This window comes from Podarcis liolepis (assembly GCF_965112155.1).
Source record: "Podarcis liolepis genome assembly, chromosome: 6".
Lineage (NCBI taxonomy): Eukaryota > Metazoa > Chordata > Lepidosauria > Squamata > Lacertidae > Podarcis > Podarcis liolepis.
The window spans coordinates 47702639-47722141 of record NC_139559.1 but is presented as its reverse complement, the minus strand read 5'-3'; the positions used below and the strand labels follow the sequence as shown (position 1 = coordinate 47722141).

The following is a 19503-nucleotide window of genomic DNA, read 5'->3' as shown; positions in this document are numbered from 1 at the left end:
ATGAGGCAGAATTATTGTTTCAGAAAGCATTTGGAGGAGCTTTATTTTAGTGTATGCTGAATTTTAACGGTTTTAATTCTGTGATTCTTATTACTATTTGTTTTGCATTTTGGGGGGCTCCAAAAACACCCTGCTGAGTACAGATCCGTGCAACAACTTAGAAAGAAATGAAAAGCTAGAGATGTGTATCATTGTATCAGAATGAATGAAACATTGAACCAAACTGTTTATTTATGAACCAATGTACTTCTAGGCCGATTACAAAGTAAAAAAGCATCTTACAATGATACAGTACATGCATTAGAGCATCAGATAAACAGTTGAGAGTTTAATCTCATTTGTTTTGAAATGAAAGCACAGACTGATGAACAGGTACATTTCTCATTGTTCCCATTCATTTTTCTAGTGGCAGCAGACCTGATCTCTGCAGCCATTCCTGGCTACCACAGCCCAGAACACGGCACCCCAATTCCTTCTCTTGTTACATACTTTCTCACAGATCCATATTCCTACCTATTCCTAATGGCAATCCAATGGCCAATCCCACCTGCCATTCAAGAACAGCAGCATCAGCTCTGCTGGTTACTGCATGAAAGTTCCAGAGCTGAGCACACAAGCCTGCTGTCCTTTGCTAGCTCCTACTGTGTCTTTCTTGCATGGACGGATTCAGTGATGCCAAATGAAATCTTGTTGACATGACATCAGGCCTTCCAAAACCCTAGGAAGAAAGGCCCCATTTGTGCTGAGAATTAGCCAATAGCAGCACTTACATCCCTTCACACGGGGTAAGTACTGTATTAGACAGCGCCATCCCCTTGGCAATGCTTACTCCAACTGACAGCTTTGTAGCCAAGGCAATAATATGCCTCCCAAGCCAGAGAAATAATGTCTCATCCAAGAAGCTACCATGATAAGACTCCTCCATTCAGGATTGTCATCCCCTCCAAGCTATCCTTTGCATACCTGACAAGCATGCAAGTGTAGATCCCACATACATTATGGCACACCTGAGATGCTCCAGCAGCATTGTGGAGAGATGTTTCTCCATGGCTTCATTCCAATTCACTGCTATAATGTTTTAAAGGTCTGGCACCACTAGTGCCCACTGCACTCATTCTTCCCACCTTGGCAAGGAAACAATTGCATGAGAAGAACCTGCAAGGGCTGGCTCCATCCACATGGTGCTGGGCCTTTAACTGCTGCAGCAGGATCCTGGGATTAAATACTGCTGGAAAAGCAGACCTCAACCTATTGCCAGAATACCTAAAAGATGCTTCTGTTTCTCATTAGGTGGTTCCTTCAGAATGCCATGATGCTGTAGTACCAAAGTGGTTTCCAGGTGGGCAGCTCCGGCCATACAGAGGAGGACAATTCTTGTGCTGCTCCCTCGTACCATACGTATGCACTGGAAGGGTACAACTTGCCTCTCATCCAAAACATTGAGGTATTTACAGATTCTTCCATATGACAGCTACAAAATGCTTTGCAAATATCTGATCCCTCGGTTTCTTTGTTCCAATTCAGCTCCCATCCTGTGCAGGTTCCATCTTTACAAGCAATGTTTTAAATGTGCTTTTGAGCCTCATTCACTATTTCTGCTGCATGTTGTTAACACGGTCACAGAATCATAGAAGTGCCGAGCTGGACGGCACCCACAAGGATCATCTAGTCCAAATCTCACAATGCAGGAATCACAGCTGAAAAATCCTTGACAGGTGACCATCCAACCTACGTTTAAAAACCTTTTTAAAATCCTCAACCTTCCAAGGCCAGAACATAGCAGGAACATCAATGCACATTGCAAAACTGACACCAGCTACAATCAGTTTTACACACCAGTTTAACCCATGGAAACATGAAGAACCCTGCTTGGCAGGGGGTTGGACTCGATGGCCCTTGTGGTCTCTTCCAACTCTAGGATTCTATTCTATGATTCTATGCTAAGCCAGTGTTTCTTAAACTGTGGGCCAGGGACCATCAAGCAAGCATTAGCATCACAGCCTATCCCCTGGTCATGCTGCAGCCTTCTGATTGGATGCACCCTAGCAGCAGCTCCCTGCATGTGCAGTGCATGAGCATGCCTGGGAACAGGAGTCAGGTTAAACAGCGGAGACAAGAGTGAGAGTGTAGCATGCAGATTTGCAATGGAAGAAATCGTAGCAAGGGGAAAATAGATAATGTGCCAGGAAAGGAACAGGAAGAAGGGAGGTAAAAGAGTCAAAGTGGATGTGGGAGGTGAAAAGGAGAAGACCCCGGGAGCAGCTGCTGAGACTTCTGGGTCCTCTGCTTCACACACATGCCCACAAACCACAGCTGGCCTCCTACTGAGCCAGGAAGCCTTTCCCGCCTCCTCTGAGGTGAAGGAGTCAAAGGGGCCACTGAAGGAAGTCAGAGAGACAAAAGTTGAATATTTTAATAAATAATAATAAACTGGGAATAGAGGTGAAGGGGATGCTCACTCTGCCAAGCTGTCAAAGAAGAGGAAGAAGTGAATGTTAAATGGAGCCAGGGAAGAGGAACGAAATAAACTGGCAGTGGAAACAGGGAACAAGTTAGAGTGTGAAAGGAGGATAAATAACAGCAGACAACTAAAGATACTTTTGAGAGAGATGTGCTGGGGTGAAATATAAAATAAAACAAACCCTTCTACACTTAGACCCTCTGGATCAGCAATTCTGCTTAAAATGGGGAGGCTGGATCACAATACTTCCAATCCCTTGACTTAGCTTGAGAGAACTGTGGAACTCTCTGCCACAAGGAAATCACCATGGCAAAGAATTTAGTGAAGAAGGATTAGATATCAGTAGAAAATGATGCAATTAATATTCTCTGCCTCCATCTCTCCCCACTATTTTTCCTGCATCTACTCTGCCATAAAGCAATCCAATATAATGGACAGCAACAGCTTCTACCTTCCCTGCGCCCTGTGGAAACAGACTATTTATACTGAGGACACACCTATTTAGGAAGAAACCAGCATTTTCACTCCCTCTCCCCCACTTCCATCTATACCCGCCAATTACATCCTCCACGTCTTCCTGAGGCTTGAATGACATCAGAGTAAATACTGGCAGCGTGGGAGCAAGGAGCTACTGGGAAGTGGGGGGCACACTTTGTGTTCTTTCACCAAGCATAGCGCCATTAACAAGTTGGCAAGCTATCATCTGAAACCAATTCCTATGGAATACTCCTGCTTTTTGCCCCAAAGGGGTTGGTACTGAAAACTTGCCATTTCACCCCCGCCCCTTACAAAAAGGAAAAGCCACTTGGCATATGCTGGAGTAAGACATGAGGAGGGAGGGGGCAGTGTTATTAGCAGCAGGGGGCTCCATCTCTTGGAGAGATCAAGGACATGGCATGCTTCAGCAAGAATGTTTACAGAAGTGGCTGAGGTCTGGAGGTTGCAAGGGTTTAAATAAACTTGAGAAATCTACTTCCTTCCCCCAGTTTCACAAGCTCCATTTCCTGGCCCTCCTCAGCTCTGACAAGAGCTCTCAGACACTTCAGGAAGTGCTCCGAGGCCAATCTAATTTTTCTAATTTTTATTTCTTGAAAGCACACATCTCTGGCAATTGGTATGCAACAGGTTTGTTTGTTCTGTTTAGCTCTTTTGCCTAGCAGTTCTAAACCAGGCCCATAGAAACCCTGTGATTCTCAAACCCTGTGAAAAACAATGGCACACAATACGCCATCACCACAGAGCAACCTTAAAACCGGCCACACCAAGTGCTATCATTCAGGTTTACTGATATCAACAAGCTTGCATTTTCAGTGGAAACAACCCATCCTGGGTGACTGAGCTGGACTCTACATAGTTATTTGCTGAAACACTAAACAGCAGAGACTAGGAGCAATCTTTGCGAAGCCAAGAGCTGAAGAATATGAGCATGCAACAATGGGCGTGGGTAATTTCTGAACTAAGGCGGGCAGAGCCTGCTAGATCATAGTGCAAGCAAGCAGGAAACCCACAAAGTACCGTAATCAGTTTATCTCCTGCAAAGCCACTTTTGACGACAGCCAGAGCCTGAGTTTTTATGCTCAAATTATTTCCACCTTCAAAACCAAACCGAGTTAACATAATGCCAGACTTAAAACAGCCTTCATTAAATTGGTCCCAAAAGCTACGCAGACATTCAGAATGACCAGAAATTGCACTGTGGTGTCTGAGATTGGTCTGGAGTGGACATTAGGCAGACTTAAAACTTAATGAAGCACATGTAAACGAATTTAAGCAAATAAGCTTTTAAGACAATCCACAAACAAGATAAATGTGATTATTTTTTAGTCTGCCCAGGGTCTGATGGCCCTTCTTCCTGCTGCGGGTGTCATTTTAAAGCAGTACAAAATGCACTTCTGTACAAAATGACAGTGTTTCTGTTTCAAGCACATTCAGATTGGGGGGTGGGGGGGAAATCCTTGATCAAACTTGTTCTTAAGTATTTAAAAGGGGGGTGGAATGGCAAATAATACATACACGAGCTCTACACAACTGATGCAGCACGTATAGATTTAATTTTGCACTCTGGTCCCTGTATGCAAGAAAAGCTGCTCTTAGCTGCTTGAATTAAACTACTGTATCAAAAACCCTGATCTGCAGGAAGATTCTGTGTCATCAGTTAGCAAATGATGTCAATGGCTTCCCAAGTCAGAAGTAGGCCTGGCCTCCCTAGGGATGTGCAGTTCTCTCAGAAGATACAAACTAAACTCCGTTCAGATCCCCCCATTGTTTGTATGTGGGACTTGATTGTTAGGAAGGCAGAACACCATTCCCTCTGTATCCTACCCCTTTTCAGTACAAAGAGCAATGACATGAGAGACTTTTCACTGGTTTTTGGTTTCTCTAGGATTTAGTTTCTCGTCCTTTGCCTCCACCGTCTCTCTAGTGTATTGCAGTTGATGCTCCCCTAACAACTCCTCCCTTTAAAAACACACACCAATCTGTCCATGTGCAAATCTGGCATTTCCCATATAAATCAGTTCCATTGCAAGGTGCCTCTTGGACAGTTCCCCAACCCCCTCTTGTAAACCACTGAAGAAGCTGAAAGGTTTGACATCACATGCTATAGCATTGCAATTAAAGTAAGAACAAAAATCCTTTCTTTCTTTCACACATGTCAGTTCCTTGGTTTGAGATGCCATTTCCTAAGCTGCATTGAAGTCTGTAAAAAAAATGAGAGGGCATATAAAACCTCAATCTCTACTGCAAATGCAAAAAAGAGAGAGAAATATATGGGGAATGACTCAGATACAAGCCTGTTTGAAACAGTCCTCATCACACCTAAAGAACCAACAGAGGCAGAAAAGCAGATTTCTTCCACTTTCAAAGAATGTGTCTCTAAGTATTCCACACAGACCTCTCTAAGCCTGCAAGTTGGCATCATAAACTAAAAACGGTTTATTATTATTTTTTTAAAAAAATCATCATGTGAAAAAGATTAAAGAGAAATCTGGATAAACGGATCAGCTGGTAAGGCAAACGGCAACCCATTCTGTTGGAAGCTGGCAGGGAGGCAGACATCGAGAGAAGGATGATCATTACCAATTTTTCTATATATAAAAAAGAAGGCCCCCACATAGAGATATGTGGTTGCACCACTTGAAAGAAAGTGTTACTGTCCTTGCTGTTTGTTTGAGAAGCTTAAAAAGGCTTCTGCTTGCAGGACACGCTCAGTGACAGACAAAAGTAGAACAAAGATAATTATTAGATGTGGAAGAAAATAACACAAGAGGCAACATGGAGTCGCTGAAGGTTAATTGTGCAGCCACTGTCTGGCACAACACCACAGTCCCAGGCTACAAGGGAAAGAACATTTATCCATCACCTGGCATGTCACAACAAGACATGAATGGAGTGGCGTGTAGAGCTCTAGGGGAGGTGGGAGGAAGCGGGGGAGAGAGAGCGTTGTGCAGGCTTCTGCCAGACTAATCTGATATTCTTTTTTGAGAAGATAATTGGTTTTCTGGGCAAAGGAAATGCCATAAAGCATTCGCTGCAGTACCACATCAGCAATTATTAATGAAACTGGAGGATATATATGTACAGTAAGATGGATAAGGAACTGGCTACAGTAAATGGAGAAAGGGTTTTGTTAAAAGGCAGACCTTCAAACCAGAGTGGAGTTAAGGGGTGGAGTTTCTCAGTGATCAATCCAGAAGCCCATTTTTAACCAGTATTTTCATTCAGTTGGCAAGGAAACTATAAGTGAAATCTGCTGATGATGCAAATTAGAAGATGCTACCGATAAAATGGAGAATCATGAAGCAACAAAGAATTGGCCCACTCCTTAAACATCAAAGCACTGGCATGTGGAGAGTCACTTTTCCATGGGTGTGTCCCACGATGGTGCTGCAACATTTAAAGGGACACCATGTCTAGGACCAACTGCATCAGAACCAGCTGTATGACAGCTGAAGACAAGGATCCACATGGCTGGCTCTGCCCACACCATAGCAGGCCCAAAAATGTTAAAGCTGCACCAGCTCAATGACCTTTTACTCACTAGTCTTATGACTGGTTCACACGCACACACAATTTTATTGTGAGATGGAGGGTGAAAATCCACTCTCTGCAGACACTATGGACAGGTTACAATGACCACAGAGAATGAAAACAACATGCCAATGGAAACTTCTCAGTGCCACAATTCTAATATGATGGCAGCCTGCTGTACAGATCCTCATCTCTGAATAAGGAGTTTCCATGGCCTCACGGGATATCTCTAGAAGTGCTTGGGAAAGGTATGGAGGTTCTCCATTCAATGATGGCTGCCCATGTGATAAGCTACTCTACATTACAGCTCCAGAATGGAAAACTCACCATGGGAATGTGGTTCTCAGCAGCATCCTTATTGGCTACTGTAATGTGTCAGTCCTTCTTTTAAATCAGGGTTGAGCAATTTGTGGCCCTCCAGATACTTCTGGAGTACAAACTCTTGTCATCCCTGATCACTAACCATGCTAGCTAGGGTGGACGGGGGCTGGAGTGCAACATCTAGAGCACCACAGGTTCCCTACCTCTACTCTATAGATATTAAGCAGTGTTTGATCTGTTTCTCAGATGTTACTATGCAACCATCTCCCTTCTGTCTGCTCCATATTCAAGGAGCTGAGCCACATTATCAGAAAGGTCCATCCACTGACTATTATGCTGGCTGTTTGGCTGTAATAATAAATGTCCATTCAATCAATCAATCAATCAATCAATCAATCCACTGACAGATCTTTTCCATTCTGCATGTGTAGGTTGTACTACCCACCGAAGGCAGAGTGATCATCCAGACTCCCTTCTGTTTTTCACCCCACTTCCCACTTACTATTATTATTTATTAATTTTTATTATTATTTTTATATCACCCTTCATTCAAAAATCAGAGGGTGGTTTAAGTATTAAAAATGCAAAAGTACAAAGCCTAAAAACAAACAAAAGCAGTAACCCCACACACAGTTTAAAAGGCCATAGATTGTTTCATTAGCCAAAGGACTGGGAGAAGAGGAATGTTTTTGTCCAGGTCAATTCATATGTGGAGAGGACAGCTCGAGGTATTGTGGTCCTGAACTGTTTTATAGGTCAAAACCAGCATTTACTACGTATATCCTGCATCCATTGCAAATACTTGTGCATTGCTCAGATGAAGAAGAGTTCCAATGAATTCTCTCAGAATTCTTAGCTCATCGCTCAAGTACATGTAGCCTTGTAGCTGTCCTAAGAGAACAATTTTGCTTTCTGAACATGTTTCTCTAAGTAAGCTAGCACACTGTACATATCGACATCAGAGTGCTTGAATATTGTCAAGAGGAGATCTATGAGTCAATGGATGGAGATGTCAAATTCACTTTCTCAGGAAGGGAGCCCAAGACACCCCTCAAAACTGTCATCTGAACACAGGCCAGATCAGCTTCAAATACAGGGGGAAGGCAATTAAGGTTTCATACTTCCCCAAATATATTCCAAGTCATTCCCTTCTTTCACATTTTTCAGTCACAGTGTGAAGAATGAGCTCCGCTCTTGAGCACAAAGCATTTCTGATGTCTGCTTCAGTGACTGCTAAGAGCTTCTGAAAATCTACCCATCTATATGCATTGTTAGAAGATTAAGAACTGGGCTTTCCTGTGGCCAGTTCCCAATGGGAAGGAGGGAGTGGAGGGAGAAGAAGATAGGAATGGCTGCATTTTCTGTATTGTTTGGGCAGGATGCAGCCTCAATTTGCCCTTAAAATAAACTCATTCCCCTCCCTTTAGTTTCTGAAATGGCCAAAGGCAAAAGAAAAAAAAAGCAGTTTCTACTGGATTCAGTCAAAACAGAGAGCAGACAAAGCAGGCTACCTTCTGTTTACAAAGAGAATAATTGCACAGGTGGAACCAGAGAGAGGGGCAGATGTCTGTCAAAGGCACAGGCAAGACCCCCACCCATCTCTTCTCTAACTGGCCTTCTCACCTCAGCTCAGTCCCCTTCTCATCTCACCATACCTGCAGTTTGACAAACACTTTCAAATGAAATGAATGATGCCTGATGCCAGTCCTCACGGCCCCCTGCTTAAGCACATTTAACTGAAACAGCACATCTTCCACTGCCTCGTTTCTTTGTTGTCTCCCCAGCATCAAATTATAGAATGTGTTTAAAAATCTGTCGGAATTATGCAAATTAAGAAGGCTTGCATAGATCTGCTTAACTAAGTGCACTTGCAGAGGAGGGGAAAGATAAGGAGCTAAGATGAAAGCTGAAGAATGACTTCCTCCTCACCTCAGGAAATCCTGCTGTGTCCCACTTGGCTTGAGAATGCACTCGACACAAGTCTCAGGTTCTCACCGAACCACTAGCAATCTAGGGGGTCCTGTGGCACCTTGAAGAACAGCACTGCTTTTATTGAGGTGTATGTTTTTGTAGACTAAAGCCCAGTTTGTTAGATGCCTGAAGTGAAATCTCAGTTAGGAGGTATATATACACACAAGAGTAAAAATAAGAAAAATGTAAGGTTGGAGTTGAATGGCAATGACAAGGGCTTTTTGAAACACATTGCCCTTCAACTGACACCTTACATATTTTTCTCTTTCATGCACATACCTGCCAACTGTGATTTCACTTCATGCATCTTAGGTCCATGAAAACTTCAGTCCATGAAAGCTTATGCCATGATAGATAGAGGATAGATAGATAGATAGATAGATAGATAGATAGATAGATAGAAATGTGTTAGTCTTTAACCACAGTACTCTTGGTTAATTTTGCTGCTATAGACTAACCCATGGTCATCCATTTGGAAAGCTAAACCATAAGGTCTAGAAACTTGGGATTGTTGAAAATAAAAGCTGAGTTTCTAAGGAGGAGAAGTGTCTGCACCAAATAAGGCGCCCTGTGCTAGTGTGATGCAAATGTAGACACTTAAATACTTAAATAGTCACAACACTAATAGGTAAAGCCTGTTCCCCATAGAGAAGTACACCTGTCTGGAGCAATAATGCCAAAATCATATGTAAGATCCAGTGCCTCCCCCTACACTCTGAGCAGGGAAAAAGAAGGGTCAATTTTCAGCACCAGGTCTGATGGACTGGAGGTCTGCCCAACTTTCTGTTTCATTATCTACACATACTCAGAGGCTCATCTGCTCGACTGAAAAATGTTCTCCTGTATTCCTGCCACAGAAGAACACTAACTTGGCAAGGAGGAGGTGGTTTTGTAAACTACAATTCTCTCCTTTGACCTCCCTGCTTAGAACACCCAGATCCTGAGTATCTCAGAGATGCCCTACACACACACACACACACACACACACACACAAAGGTTCTAAGGGTGGAGAGTTCACAAGCCAGGAAAGAGAGGCAGGAAAACCACCCTGTTTTCACAGTCCTCAGGCCAATAAATTAATGGTCTCTGGACAAACCTGGCCAGATGGGAAGTGCTCGTGATCACACAGCAAGAGATTTCAGGATTCCCGCCCCTCCATCCTTGCTTCTGTGTAACAATGGTACCCTGCTATGCAAGGAGCAAAACAATACAAGGCTCCATTTCTCAGGCTTTTTAAAAAGGTGCTCTGTCACTTTAGATTCAAAATGAAGAAGCCCAAACAGAAACCATGCTATGTCCAGGTGAGCGTCTCTGCGTTAGTGGCCTCACCCACACTTGCCATGTCTGATCTTAATACAGGGTTTTGCACACAAATGTGCCTCCCACCCTGACAGAGGCAATGAAGGGTTGCCAAAATGGCAGCTCCTGGTATCTGTGCTCAGCATACACTAGTATGGTGTTCGGATAAATTCTCCCATCACCGTTTCAATTCTATTTGACAAAGACCACTTAACGTCTCCAGATGACAGACTGCATTGGGAACTGAAGGCAATATCCTGAGACAGCCATCGCTAACCCTCCCCACTCTAAAACACAGCTCTCCCTGTGCAGAGCTCATGGACTCCACTGGTCATAGTGCCTCTGTTTCTTTTATTAAAGAGCCTTCAAATGCACAGACACATCCAAAGGGCATACATCTTCAGCGGCAAGAGTCAATACAAAGGAAGAAACCTTGGGCAGTGGGCCACTGCATTAACACCGCCCTTCTCCTGCAGTGGGAAAGCAAATTGCCTGGTTTCAGGTGAACCGAAAGGGGAATGTTGTACTTGCAATGCAATTATTACTTTCACAAGAAGCAAAATGGCTAGGGAGCGACAGCATTTGGCAAAGTGTGTGAGAGGGGGAGAGAGAAAGAGATGGGTGTGAAGCAGTCCTGCCATTCACAGAAGACACTGCATAGGCAGACTCACCCCCAACCCCACCCCAAACGAAAGGATGATGCTCAAAAGATATCAGGCACCTGCATATGGCAGATTAAAGCACAAACTCTGGTTAGAGGGAAAATGAACTGACAGCCAAACAAAACAGATTTCGTTGTTGTTGGAGGGAGATAAGAGCTTAACAAGGGGAAGGAACCAGCCAGCCCGTACGGAAACCTGACAGCAGCGGATTTATCTGAAATATCAATAACGGGGATAAATGGAGTGTGCAAAGAGAGACAGAGGCAGAGACGGGGCTGAAAGGAAATGCAGCAAAACGCAGAGCAAATGTGCAAAATACAGGATTTCCTTGTCTCTCTTGCTTTGACTTCAGAAAAAAATAGGGAGGGGCAGCTCTAGGTCTCTTCAGGAGACAAATACTCCAAACCTGCTTCTTGCACATTACTTATGGAAGCAGCAGAAAACTGGCTTCCACAGACAGAAACAGGATTTAATTGTAAGAAGAGATTTGGGTTTAAACTCACAGGGTAAAAGAGGAGAGGCAAAAAGGAGAAGAAAAAAGGACGGTGTGAGGTGCGGCGGCCAAAATATTGATGTGGCTAATCACATGCGCATAAACACAGAGACCGATCAGCCCAGCAATTGGACAGTGCAGTCCCCCCCACTCCGGGTGACCCTCTGCAGCAGAGACAAAGAGGAGCAGGACAATACGGATCGGAGTGTGTATGTGTCACCCATGCCCCACAACCGGTAAAGCTCACACGCCCCTGCCTGCAGGCGGAGGCGCGCGCCTCCCCCCAAGGATGCCCGTCTAACAGTCCCACAAACGCGGGTCTGTGTGCCAAGGGCAGGATCACCGCTGTAGGCAAGTCAGCCCAGCCCACGCCGCTTCCCAAAATGCCCATGTCACCTGAGGGAAGACCAATGGCACAAGCTCCCCTCTGCCGTAGGGAGGCTCCCCTCCCCACCCCCGACAGATCGGAATGAATGGACCGGCCTGCAGCGAGCGGCGCGAGGGACACCCTTTGTCTGCGCCCACCTGCGCCGAACGTCTTTCTTTCCCAGCCCGCCCCCCCCCCCGCTCTTTTCCGCCGAGCTCACCTCACGGCCACCTTGACGCTGCAGCTGTCCCCCTGGGCGGCCATGCCTTCCTCCTTCTCGTTCTCCTCCTCCTCCTCCTCTGCCGCCTCCCCGCGCCGCAGCAGAGCGCTGCCCCCCAACCACCATGGGGCCGGGGCCAAGACGAGGCTGAGGCGGCGACTCGGCTAAGAAGAGCGCAAGGCGCGGAGGCCGCCTGGGGCAGGAGAGGGCATGCTGGGCGGCGGCGGCGGCTGCTCTTCCTACGGCCAGCCGCGCTCTCTCGCTTCCTGCCTGGGAGAGGAGGCAGCGGCGGCGGCGGCGCGCAAAGCTACGCAGCGCCCTTCTCCCTCCTGCCCGCCCCGCGGCAGTAGCGGGACTGCTGAGGGAGCCCGCGCGGCAAGCTAGCCTCCAGCTGCCCAGCGCAGGGGGCGGGGAGGGGGAGGGGCGCCGAAAACGTCGCCCCCCGCCCCTTCCGTCGAGGAAAAAGGTGGGGGAGGGATTCAGTCGGATTTGGGGCGGTGGGAGGCGAAAGCCGAGGGGGGGGCGCACTACCAGTAGGACTCAGTTCGGAGGTAGGGAGGGACCCGAGAGCGTGCTCTCCATGCAGTCAGGGGTTTAAAAAAACAAAACACCAACAAAAAGTCCTTTAAAGACGGGGCGGGTTTTTAGTGAGGCATAAACTGCAGCCCATTTCATCTCTTAAGCATGTGCAGAGTGCCTTGATCTACCCACAGCCGCCCATGGTGCATTCAAAGAAGAGCCGGAATGAGCTTGGAAGTTGCCACGAATTTCAAGTGTGAGCACATGGATCGTGGGACTGTCCCCCCCGCTAATGTAATATATATGTGTGCGAACCGGGTGCAATGCGGAGTAGGAGGAGTGAAGCTGCAGGACAGAGCTTTTGTGCTCTTAAAAGATATGATGCGAATCTCCCCTTCAGCGCTGTGGATACAGTGGTACCTCGGGTTAAGTATTTAATTCGTTCCGGGGGTCCGTACTTAACCTGAAACTGTTCTTAACCTGAAGCACCACTTTAGTTAATGGGGCCTCCCGCTGCTGCTGCCGCCGTGCCGCCGGAGCACGGTTTCTGTTCTCATCCTGAAACAAAGTTCTTAACCTGAGGTACTATTTCTGGGTTAGCGGAGTCTGTAACCTGAAGCGTCTGTAACCCGAGGTACCACTGTAAACTGAGACGGCAATCGTAATTTCATGGGAATAATTGCCTTTGAACTCAGTGTGACTTACTTCTGAGTAGACCCACATAGGACTGCGGTGTGGAGATGCCCAGCAGCCTTTTCTCTTACTGATGGGTAAGAGATGTGAACTGTGTTAAAGTCCTAATAAGGGGGCAGGAGAGGGACACTTAAGTTTAGGGCAGTAGCAGCTTGAGATAGAGTCTCTTTTGCCCCCTACTGGCCACAGATTGCCAAGCTGCCCGCCTTGCATCCTAAATAACTAAACAAAAGTCCCCTCTTGTAAACGATGCTCTAAACCAGCGTTGGTCAGCCACCTGGTGCCCTCCAGATGCTACGTGGGGCTGATGGGAGCTGGAGTCCAACAACATGTGCAGGAACACAGATTCCCCCATCTCTGATGCAGGTGGCCTTTCTCCATTTCTGTGAGCATGGGAGGGATGCTTGTTTGCCTGTCCAGAGAGAGGGACTGCATGTATAGCAAACAGGAGTTCCCAGTAGTTTGTAACTGGAAACCTGTGCCTGCACACATTTCTGCTTTTTATTTATCACATTTATTTATCACTTGGTGTCCTACTAGTTGCAGTGGGTGGGAGAAGTGGGCAGGCAACACAACCAGGGAGATAATAGATGAGGGAAGCCAAGGCTGAACAAGAAACACACATGCATGTTCTCTGGATTGGGTGCTGGCAATTCTTTTAGTGCATCTCTACCTACCATGTGTCTTCTTCATCTCACAATAGGATAAATGTGTGTGATTGACGAGTTCTTTGTAGGTTAATTAAAAGCCAGAGGCTCTGGCTAGTGTGTTTCTGTTTAAGATGTTATAAATAATTTGTTTCAAGCAGTCATATTGGCTGGGGATATATATATATCTCCTTCTGCTTCCCTTAGCTTGTCTTCTTGTTAGGCAAGCAATGTTGAAATCCTGGTTTACGATGACCATTATAGCCAGCTGGCTAAGCTGGTTACCTTCCTTCCTGGGGAGTAATTAATAGCTCCCTTTCACATTTAAATACTGAGCCTTTGTATTGATGGATCACAGAAAGCCCTGCTGAGAAGACAGAGATGTGCTAATGGGGCCAGTATCAGTTCCTGGCATCCTTGGGCAGCTGCCAGGGCCCCAGAAGGGTCACTGCTTATAGCTGCCCTGGAAAGCTGGACCCAGGACAGGGATAGGAAACCTGTGGCCCTCCAGATGTTGTTGGATTATGGCTCTTATTGGGCAGGACCACTGGCCAAATGAGGCACAGCTTTAGACTTTCCCATTACCCAAACATTTTAGATGGTATTTTAGGAGTTCTTCAGTTTTACGTCTTTAGTCTGAACTATAGGTTGTTGGGGATGCGGGTGGCGCTGTGGTCTAAACCACAGAGCCTAGGGCTTGCTGATCAAAAGGTTGGCTGTTCAAATCCCCGCAATGGGGTGAGCTCCCATTCTCGATCCCTGTTCCTGCTAACCTAGCAGTTTGAAAGCATGTCAAAGTAGTAGATAAATAGGTACTGCTCTGGTGGGAAGGTAAATGTTTACATGCGCTGCTTTGGTTCACCAGAGTCATGCTGGCCACATGACCCAGAAGCTGTATGCTGGCTCCCTCGGCCAATAAAGCGAGATGAGCGTTGTTGGTGGCTGTTTGTTTCTTTGTTTAAATATAACTTCAGTGCCCTGAAATCTTCTGATGAAGGGCAGTTTAAAATGTTATAAATAAAATGAATGGATTTACATAAATGTCAGGTGGTTGGTATTAACTATTAATTAGCTTGTTGATTTTATTTTTTTAACTTTTAGATAGTTATTTCCAACAGTCTTTTACTGATAATTCTACTGTTTATTCTTTTAGTAAACCGTTTTGAGGTTTTAGTACAATGAAGCTGTATATAAATCTTGTGATTTTCTCTGAACGTTTATACTTTTGTAGCTCCCAACTGCAAACCTAGAGCTTCAAGACGTTTATCCTTTGTCAACATCCAACGGATATATTTTATTGTTATAGCACTGCGTGTGTATAATATATATGATGAATTGGTCAGTGTTTCACAAGCACTAACTGTATGATGGGTGGATTCATCATCTTTATTGTACTGCATGACACACTAACCCCTTTCTGATTGCTTAAGGAAGCTTTTTAATGGGATGCTTAATTTTGAATGCCTAATGCCAGCTGGCAAAAATACTAACCTCGAATGATGGCGCAAATGATGGAGCATTTCCATCTCTGTTTAATGATAACTGGTTGTCAACATGCATCTTCTCAATGAAGGCTAAGTGGACTATATATTGGCATCTCTAGCTTCTATCACAACGTTGATTCTGCACCAATGTGCTGCAAAGTCTTCTCAGCAAAGTGTTTTAATCAGTTGAGAGAAAAACTCTAGACAGCCTTTGGGGAGGGAATGACTTTGACAAGTCAAAGGAGGAAAGTTGATCATAATTTGCCTTGACATAAAGAGCACAATTGATTGATTTCCTTGCTTAAACAACAGATACTTTGCTTAAACAGCGGATACTGAAGAGTCCATTCAATTCCAAATTTACCCCCAACCCAAACATATTTGGTAGTAAATATCGAAAGCTTCTCTATACAAATGAGGCTCGATAAATTGGCTTCTTTGCATCTCACATCCACCTTTGCTGTCTAATGTTAAAAACTGTTAATGGTGGAGTCAGCGCAAAGGAAGGAATGGTGGCAACAGAGACTGTGGCAGATTTCAGAAATGGTGATGATATGTAGGGCTTTTTTTTCAGAGGGAACTCAGTTCTGGCACCTCTCATGTGGGAGAGTCCCAGCACCTCTCTGGTGGGTGCCATTGCCGTTCTAAAGGTGAGTTCTGACACCTCTTTTTCTAGACTCCTCTTGCCATTTGCTTCTCTTCCTAACTGTAATTTGTAATTAAATGCTTTGAAATGGAAACAATTTATTGGACAGCTGGGCATGTAACTAGTACTCACTGCTCCAGGGTGGTTCAGGATCCCTGGCTGGCTATAGCAGAGTTTGCCTCCAGAGGGAAGAGGATTTTCTTTAAGCACCCTAGAGAGAACCCTCTCCAGCTCAATATTCACAATGGCTTGGCTGTGCATTCTGCTTCCCAGCAGCCCTTTATCCATTCCCCATTTTTTTGACTTAACAAATAAAGGCCCTGAGAGCGGCCAGGCTCTATTGATTCAGCACCTCCCCGGGGATGCATAATTCCTCCGTATTTTAATATCTATTAGCGTTGAGATGAAGCCAGTTGTGTGGAAGGAGCTGGCTGCTGAGATTGTGTTGGGCTTTAAAACGCAGGATATATTAGGAGGTGGGGCGTCGTGGCATAAGAGGCACACCAGGCAGGAGCAGCAACGAGGAGCTACGGCAGCTTTTGTTGTCTGCAAAAGTGGTAATAGAATTTAGCTGCTTCTCTCTCCACTCCACCCCAGGAGCTTTTATAGGAGTAGAACCAACTGACAAGGGGGGGAAAGAGCCTGCTTCTCTGACTTTTATAGCTCAATCTGCAGCAATCGGCAAGCAAGCCTTTTCATATCATAGAGATAAACATTATCCCCTACTAATGTCTGTAGATCAAGCTGCTGTTAAAGGCACAGGATAGCAGGCAAAAAAAGAGGTTATGGCTGCATTATAAAGTCATAGAAAAGAGCACTGGGTAAGATACCCTTCCTCAAAGTTTTCACACACCCCATGTGGACTGAGGAGCTAAGCTAAGTGCAGTGGGTAGACTATAACTCAAGAATATAACTCATGTTCAAATCCTCCCATAGCCTTGAAGATCACTGGATGACCTTGAGATGGCCACGTCTGAGGCTGTGGGTTTTGTTTACTTCTGTTATTTCATTTATATCTGGTAGCACTAGGCTCTAGAGAAGCTGTCTGGTTCTGACTCATACTGTCTTTGAAGATAGAACCATAGTCAGTGATACTTTGCAGCTCAGGATTGCATCATACACTTTCAGATTTGTTCAGATTTGTTGTCCAGCTCTTCAGATTTTCATCTTTGTATGGCTGTCACTGTGGTTCTAGGAATTTAGTCCTTGCGGCAGTAGAGGCATGACTAAGTCAACATTTTGCAGATGAAAATTTCTGAAACTCATTGTGCCCTGAAGGATTGTTTCTTCCCCTTTTGAATGTTGCTGGTCCCTCTTCATTATTTCATCCATTAATCAACTCCAGAAACACACAGGGAGGCAATCTTGGGGGCTGCCAACAACAAAATTCCTTATACATATAATTATGGAATTCTAATTCAAAGACCAGGACAACTGGTAAGGTAAGTTTGAGAGCAATATATGTTTAAAGACAGTGTGAATCAGAACTCTATAACTTTTCTAAGAGTCAGTCTTTCAGTATTCTTGACTTGCCAAATCCCTAGCCCAAACTAGCGATTGTTTGTGTGATTTAATTAAACATGCTGATGTGCAATTATTAGTGTAAAGCACTATGAACCTAGGAATAATGTGGGCTAGAATTCTAAATGAATACACACTCAAATCTTCCAATATCTGTTAGCAGCCAGCTAGATAATTCAGAGACTCTGCAAAATTCAGCAACAAAACCCTTCAATCCTATTTTTGAGGTGTAGCTATGTGAGAGAGTGTGGAACAGTGTTTAGATTTTAATGCTTTCATTCTATTGCTGTGTTTTTATTGCTTTTACCTGTTTGTAAGTTGGCCCAGAAAGTTTTTGTTATTTTAAAGTGAGGTGTAACTATTTCAAATAAATAAAAATAATCATTCCTGGTTCTTTCAGTTTATTAAAAGTGCTAGCTTTTCATCATTTTTACTTTCTGTTCAAAACAATGTAATCAAAGGGCACTTTTCAAGATGTTTCCAAGAGGAAATAAATTCGCTAGGTAGGAGGGATCTTTGATATTAAATATTGGGAATATTTGGTGATCTATCATCTAGCTTGTATGCTGTCGATCTCATGAGAGCAAGGAGACCCTGCTGGGAGAAACACCTGGGGAGTTCTATTTCTAAAAAAAACTCCTCCTTTGATAGCCAAGGAAAATAGGTTTCCCTCTGCCATCTTTTCCATTAGCCTGTTATGCTGCCGATGGCAACCAGTCAGGGATTGCTATGAGCAAGTAATGCAGTGCTTTCATGGTAACCACCCGGAAGCAGACAAACGGGTAGCACTTTATAGCAGCCCTGCTGGGGAAAAAAGAGATAAGGCTGGGGGCAAGATCTCACAGTCTGGAATTTGGAATGGCCATGCAATGAGCCTTTTACAGAGATGTATTTGAGTCGGTTTCCCTTCTCTTCAACAAAGCAACTGCAATCTCCTCCACCTCAGTCACCTCCACCTGGAAGGCACCAGCCATCTCATTTCTTGCCAGTTTCAGGAACGAATAGTCTTTAGCCAGGGATTCAAGTCCTCCAGAATTCAGAGCCTGTGGGAGAAGAAATGGAAGCCCATGCAATTAATGTCAATGCATTTCAGTGAAAGAGAAATACCAAAAACAATGCAGAAAATAACACAGTTATTCCAAGACTAAAGAAATGTGTCAGTTCTGTTCTGTACGGATCCATGCTAATTGTGGTGATTTTTCACTCCCATTTCCCATTTAGGACTGAATTCTCTGACATCCCTATTTCCCTTCTTCAACATCCCATTTTGTCCCTTCCCTTGACCCTGTCTCAAACCCCAACCACTTCCAATGAACTTGTGTGTGATGCCCACAGCTGTACTTCCCGCAATGATACATTGGGCAATAGATATTGGTCATAATATCGATATGGAACCATGGGAACGATTGTGGAACATGGTTATAAAATTTACAGCATGTTATGGTCTAAGAGAAAATTACAGTGGTGCCCCGCAAGATGAAATTAATTCGTTCCGCAAGTTTTGTCGTCTAGCGAATTTTTCGTCTTGCGAATCACGAAATCCCATAGGAATGCATTGAAAATCAATTAATGCGTTCCTATGGTCAAAAAAAGTCCAAACAAAGCCAAATTTGGTACAACAACAGTTTATTAACTGCTCTTTAAAGTCACACATACTGTAAAGAGCAGTTCAAAAATTGAAGGGAAAATAAATTAACTTTATAAACAAAACATGTCTTTGTTTTTAGACAAAGGAAACAAAGTCGCGAGACGTTTTCGTCTTGCGAAGCAAGCCCGTAGGGAAATTCGTCTTGCGAGGCAAATCGAAAACGGAAAAACCTTTCGTCTAGCGAGTTTTTTGTCTTGCGAGGCATTCGTCTTGCGAGGTACCACTGTATATGAAAATGATGTATTGATGTTACCTAACACCAAGAAATTGGCAAAAATGTATAAATCCAAATCAAATAAGTATTGGAAATGTCAAAAGAAGGTTATTTTTATCATATGTGGTGGTCTTGTAGTAAGGTTAAAGCTTACTGGGAAATGATATATAATGAATTGAAAAGGATGTTTAAAATAGCATGAATAAAAAACCCAGAAGCTTTTCTTTTGGGAATTATAGGGACAGAACTACCCAAACTGTAAAGAAATTTATTCATGTTTGTGACTACAACAGCAAGAATGTTACTTG

At 44.4% G+C, this 19503-nt stretch overlaps 2 protein-coding genes and 1 long non-coding RNA gene across 9 annotated transcripts in view; 1 reads left to right on the top strand and 2 right to left on the bottom strand.

Annotated features, from left to right (window-relative positions):
* The window catches only part of KIF21B (kinesin family member 21B), a 65520-nt gene extending 53336 nt beyond the window's left edge, over positions 1-12184 (bottom strand). For 4 of the 6 annotated variants that reach the window (XR_014527578.1, XR_014527579.1, XM_083509369.1 and 1 more), the window contains exon 1: positions 11824-12183. Coding sequence is in view for 3 of the 6 variants with exons in the window: in XM_083509369.1 (XP_083365495.1) it covers positions 11824-11867 (44 nt within the window). In the remaining 3 variants the exon portion in view is untranslated. Of the gene's footprint in view, positions 1-11823 lie in introns of all 6 variants that reach the window. The other 2 variants (XR_014527577.1, XM_083509368.1) reach the window with 2 other exon arrangements.
* The window catches only part of LOC310709587, a 479424-nt gene that overhangs the window by 88441 nt on the left and 371480 nt on the right, over positions 1-19503 (top strand). The window lies entirely within an intron of this gene.
* The window catches only part of CACNA1S (calcium voltage-gated channel subunit alpha1 S), a 62866-nt gene continuing 61080 nt past the window's right edge, over positions 17718-19503 (bottom strand). For both annotated transcript variants that reach the window (XM_083509366.1, XM_083509367.1), the window contains one exon: positions 17718-18376. In XM_083509366.1, coding sequence (XP_083365492.1) covers positions 18212-18376 — 165 coding nt within the window. In that variant the 3' untranslated portion in view covers positions 17718-18211. The remainder of the gene's footprint in view (positions 18377-19503) is intronic.